Source organism: Pinus tabuliformis, chromosome 9 (assembly GCF_031772625.1).
Source record: "Pinus tabuliformis cultivar Carrire ecotype Pingquan chromosome 9, CPIR1, whole genome shotgun sequence".
NCBI lineage: Eukaryota > Viridiplantae > Streptophyta > Pinopsida > Pinales > Pinaceae > Pinus > Pinus tabuliformis.
The window spans coordinates 1,921,530,653-1,921,536,652 of record NC_142307.1 but is presented as its reverse complement, the minus strand read 5'-3'; the positions used below and the strand labels follow the sequence as shown (position 1 = coordinate 1,921,536,652).

The 6,000-nt window shown below is 34.4% G+C and overlaps 1 protein-coding gene across 1 annotated transcript in view; it reads left to right on the top strand.

Moving 5' to 3' along the window:
• The first annotated feature begins 714 nt into the window (after positions 1 to 714).
• The window catches only part of LOC149156617 (ubiquitin-conjugating enzyme E2 4-like), a 34,122-nt gene continuing 28,836 nt past the window's right edge, over positions 715 to 6,000 (top strand). The window contains exons 1-2 of the mRNA XM_089444807.1: positions 715 to 761; positions 996 to 1,075. Of these exons, the coding sequence (XP_089300933.1) occupies positions 715 to 761; positions 996 to 1,075 (127 nt within the window). The remainder of the gene's footprint in view (positions 762 to 995; positions 1,076 to 6,000) is intronic.

Below are 6,000 nucleotides of genomic sequence, written 5' to 3'. Positions count from 1 at the left end.
TTAGTTTCTTTAAATATTCACTTTATATGGGATGTCTATTTTACAATTAGAAAAATTTGGAAAACATTTTTTTAACATTTTAGCACATTAATTATGAAAGAAATTACGTGGATTATGATATATATTTATATTTAAATACTTAAATATGTTTATATATATATCGTCAGTGGATCCGTTACGTTCAGGATGGAACAACACCAATAATACCAACGCTAGGGTGGACCTCATCCGAAGGGGGTCACACCTCTCGGCCTATTGACTGACCTGAACCCAAGAGTTTTCGGGTTTCGACCCTGTGACCTCCCATTAGCAAGGCCCCGGCTTGACCGATTGAGCTAACCCTTGGGACTAATATATTTATATATTATAAATTTAAACGTATAAATATATAAATATATAAATATATATATATATATATATATATATATATATATTTGTCTACCACATTTTTCACATGTATTATTACAGTTTGAATCCCATTGTGTTCACATCTCATCGCTTGTGGGTTCTTCCGTCTCTTCTCTTGGAATTTCATTTCCCTCTTCCTTTTACCCACAGAACACCATTACGCACCACCCCAGAATTTATTGGTGAGCTCTCAGAACGCTGTGGTGGATTATAGGCTGCATGCCCCAACTAAATCTTTAATACCTCGGAAAGGCACAGTTGGGTTTTTGCATTCAATAGTTTTCTAATTCCATTCAATTGAATACCATGTCCAGTGGACTAGCCAAGCGCAAGGATAGAGATATCATGAAGCTGTAAGTTTCAAAGCCAATCCCATAATATATGATATATCTTTTTCTTTGTTCATCTGGGTATCTGTTATGGGTTGGAGTTACTGTAAAGTAATGCCATATCATGGTCTTCTCCCTTCTCCTTCATAAGATACTGCAAGCTTTATGAAATTCTTGGGGTTTCATAACATTTTTTACATGAAACCATACGAAGTTGGTTGTGCGTTGGCTAACTGGAAAGTGTTTGTCAATGTGCAGTATGATGAAAGGCTTTAAAGTGAAGAATGTAGAGGATTCAAACAATAATTTCTATGTGGAGTTCACAGGACCTCCAGACAGTAAGTTACAATTCCATTGTTTTTCTGTTAAGCTCCATTGATTTTACACAAAAGCTACCTTGATTTATGGAATTGCAGCTTTTCTTAACTTATGGAAACCAACTGCAGTAGTTTCCTTAAGTTAAGAAAATCAACTGCAATTACTAAATTTATAATTAGGAGCTACTAAAGTGGTCCATCACTTTGATCTGATCTCTACCTTGATTTGTGGTTTTTCTAACACATAGCTTTTAGAAGCTTGATGGAAGCTTAGCTATATGTTCATCTGTTTGGTCCCCAAGCTTATATCTCAACCCCCTTCAGTTCTACACCATCTAGCTGAGATAGCAGAGCTCGGAAGTGCCTTCAGAAGTTTGTGTTCTTTTGCTTGGACAAAAGCTGGAGTGCTGAAGGAGAAGCTTGTGGACTGTGGCCTGCATCAATACATCACCGATGGCTGGAGGTAACTCGTATCCCTGGGCAATAAAGTTTAATGATTCTTTGAGTTTATTCCGCATGCAGAATCATTGTTAAAACTGTAGAATGTCTAACATGTGGTATCGGAGCGCCATTTTTGCCTCTGCCTTGGTGTGCGATTCGAATAGCATTAGAAATTAGTTCTGATTTTTGCGAGGTTTCTTGATCTGAATCCGCGTTCGAATTGTGGAGGGCATTTGTCAACTTTGGTTTTCTGGGTCCGCATGCAAATCGTGTTTGTAGTTTCTTTTGATAAATATTACCTTTTGCCATGTATTCTAAGAGTTTTGAAACGTCGCTCGTGAAGCATGGCGTTTTTTTGCTTATTTTCTTAGAATTTTTGGATTTCCTGAAAGTTTATGTGCGGCGGTCTTGAATTCCGGTTCTTTTGAGGTCGATTTTCGGAGGGTGTAGGTTGTTGCGGGTCCGTGGGAAGATAGTTTGCGTGACGTCTAAGCTTGAAGTTGCGTAACAGTCAGTATTGAGATGGATCCGTCTTCTTAAATTTACATATATTGTACATTTCTTTGTGGAGAGTCGATGACAAATAATTTGTTTGTGTTGGGTCTTGGATTCATATCTTCCAACTCCGTTATTTGTGTTGTGTTGATTGCGAGTAATAACTCCGTTATGGAAGTAAATGCATGCATTTTTTGAAGTCAATTGAACAAGATCAACTTAAAAATTTAAATCACCGTTTCACCGATGAAACTTTTGCTGCTATTGAATCTCTGTAACGATTCTTCAAGTCCTCCACTAGCTGAAAATGGATCTGTCCTGTTCATGCATAACAGTAGGCTTTGCACCCCTTAAGAAAATGGTGAATCTTACTGAGAATCTCTTTTATTGACCGTTTTCCATACTTATCGAGCTGGTGTTTTGCGTTTTTTTTTTGGAATGCGGGTGAAATATGAACATTTTGGAAATTTAATGATATTTTATTATGTGCTTTATTTATGTGGGGCTTGCTCAACTTTAGTTTTGGAATATAATACACGTATCATATGGTTTACCATAATGGGTCACTTCAGCACTCTAAATATTCTATGTTGTATCATATGATATTGGGTTAGGGTAGAGTAGCCATTTATAATTTTTATTACATATTTAATGTAAAATTTACATTTTTTGCTCATTTGGAAGTATCTCAATTCAGTGGATTTCAATTTAAAACTTTGATGTTTTACTAATCCAGAGACTGAGAGCATTAAATGTTAAAGCGGAAAAATATTACAGTTATATGGAGTTTATTAAATGTCATTTTGACTTACTCCTTTCAGTAAACATTATTTTTCTCTCTGGTTAAGTTTTGTTTATGCAACAAAATTAATGTCTAGTGATCCATGTAATTTTAATTAATTAGAGAGTAGCCACAGCATCTTTAATTAAATAAAATTATATATTGATTGGCAAGATCACATAAAGATTATTTAGACATTAAATTGTAATTAATTACACTGAATATAATAAATTTTATCCCACAGGAATTTTTATTATATTTATGTGATTAATTAGGATAAAATTTCATAACCTACCCACAGGAGTTATGAATTAATAAGTTTTATCATAAAGTTTTATTGAATCTGTTTGAATTGAAAATTTAGCCCACAGGCAATTTTCATGTCATTTGATTCAATTCTTTTTATCATGTTTTACATTGGTAAAACATGAAAGTTCATAAAGTTTTATTGAGTCTGTTTGAATTGAAAATTTAGCCCACAGGCAATTTTCATGTCATTTGATTCAATTCTTTTTATCATGTTTTACATTGGTAAAACATGAAAGTTCATAAAGTTTTATTGAGTCTGTTTGAATTGAAAATTTAGCCCACAGGCAATTTTCATGTCATATTGATTCAATTCTTTTTTAGCATGTTTTACATTGGTAAAACATAAAAGTTCATAAAGTTTATTGAATCTGTTTGAATTAAAAATTTAGCCCACAGGCAATTTTTATGTCAGTTGATTCAATTTTTTTTAAGCATGGTTTACATTGGTAAAACATGAAAGTTTATTAAGCCTCAATTTTTAACATAAGCATGTGATTCTTTATTTTGATGCAGCAGTACGACCTGGAAATTTCTCTGAAATTCGTTGTGACATTCCCGAACTTAAGGAAACAATCTCATTTGTTTGTTATGAATCTAATATGGTTAACGTTAATATTAACACATGGTGGATTGATTCTGGATCAACAATTCACATTACGAATTCCTTACAAAGTTTGCAAAACCTAAGGAAGCCAGTGGGAAGTGAGCAAAGCATCTTATCAGGAAACAAGATGGGCTCGCATGTGGAAGCTATAGGAACATGTTATTTGACTTTAAGTAGTGGTTTTGTTTTGGAGTTAGAAAAGACCTTTTATGTTCCAAGTTTTTCTAGAAACTTGATTTCAGTTTCAAGGCTTGTACCTTTTGGATATTCCTTAAAATTTTCAGAAAAAATCTTTCAGTCTATTCTATAAATCTGATTATGTAGGGAATGGTATTTTGTCTAATGGTCTTTACTGCAAAACAATGTCACATATGATTCAATGCATGTTCACACTGGCACTAAAAGATGATGATTAATAACACTTCTTCATTAATGATTAATAACACTTCTTCATTAATGATTGATAACACTTCTTCATGAATAACACATCTTCATTGATTCCCCTCTAGTCATGGTGAGCAATTGGTTTGCAAGCTCAAGAAGTCATTGTATGGTTTAAAACAAGCATCCTCCCAATGGTATTTGAAATTCCATAATGTAATTTCTTCTTTTGGTTTTGTAGGAAACATTATGGATCAATGTATATACCTGAAGGTTAGTGGGAGTAAAATTTGTTTTCTTGTTTTACATATGGATGACCTTTTTGCTAGCAACCAATGATAAGGGTTTGCTACATGAGGTGAGACAATTCCTCTCTAAAAGTTTTGATATGAAGGATATAGGTGAAGCATCTTATGTCATTGGCATTAAGATCCATAGAGACAGATTTCGAGGCATCTTGGGTCTGTCCCAGGAAACCTATATTAATAAAATTTTAGAGAGATTTCAGATGAAGGATTGTTCACCAAGTGTAGCTCCCATTGTGAAGGGTGATAGGTTCAATTTGAACCAATGCCCGAAGAACGACTTAGAAAGGGAACAAATGAAGAACATTCCATATGCTTCTGCTGTCGGAAGCCTAATGTAGGAATGTTGGGACGATGTCAGAGTGATCCAGGTTTAGACCACTGGAGAGCTGCAAAGAAAGTAATGAGGTACCTTCAAGGGACCAAAGACTACATGCTTATGTATATCCTGTTTGAGGTTGCTTTACATGGTGTATGGCTTAAGAATTTCATTTCTGGGCTTAGAATTATGGATTCTATCTCTAAGCCATTGAGAATATATTGTGATAATTCAGCTGCTGGTTTTATGGCTAAAAAAGTGGGAGTCGAAATAAACACATCGACATTAAGTTTTTAGCTATAAGGGAACGTGTTAAAGAAAATAAAGTGGTCATTGAGCACGTCAGCACTGAGTTAATGATCAATGATCCTTTGACTAAGGGCATGCCACCGTTTAAATTCAAGGATCATGTATTGAATATGGGACTTGGTTCCATTATGCAGTTTTTCATTGTATGGACAATGTTAATGAAATTCTTAATTATTGTGATGTTTTTTCTCATATTTATGTGCACCTTAAGTTGATTTGAGAAAATTCATTTAAGAAGGACCAAGAATAAACATAAGGTTTATTCATTAAGAAATTGTTGCCACATAAATTAGAATAAGAATAAATGCATAGTAATACATGGAAGATAATACTCGTCATTAGAGGACTTATCGCCATGATTCATGTATCTATTACTTAATAAAGATTGTCAATGGTTTTTGAGACATTAAGTTTGGAAGTATGGACCAAGTGGGAGAGTGTTAAGCTCCATTGATTTTACACAAAAGCTACCTTGATTTATGGAATTGCAGCTTTTCTTAACTTATGGAAACCAACTGCAGTAGTTTCCTTAAGTTAAGAAAATCAACTGCAATTACTAAATTTATAATTAGGAGCTACTAAAGTGGTCCATCACTTTGATCTGATCTCTACCTTGATTTGTGGTTTTTCTAACACATAGCTTTTAGAAGCTTGATGGAAGCTTAGCTATATGTTCATCTGTTTGGTCCCCAAGCTTATATCTCAACCCGCTTCAGTTCTACACCATCTAGCTGAGATAGCAGAGCTCGGAAGTGCCTTCAGAAGTTTGTGTTCTTTTGCTTGGACAGAAGCTGGAGTGCTGAAGGAGAAGCTTGTGGACTGTGGCCTGCATCAATACATCACCGATGGCTGGAGGTAACTCGTATCCCTGGGCAATAAAGTTTAATGATTCTTTGAGTTTATTCCGCATGCAGAATCATTGTTAAAATTGTAGAATGTCTAACATTTTCTTCTTTTCTTTTGGGTTTATTAGAGACCTGGATTCTGTTAATTATAATAGGA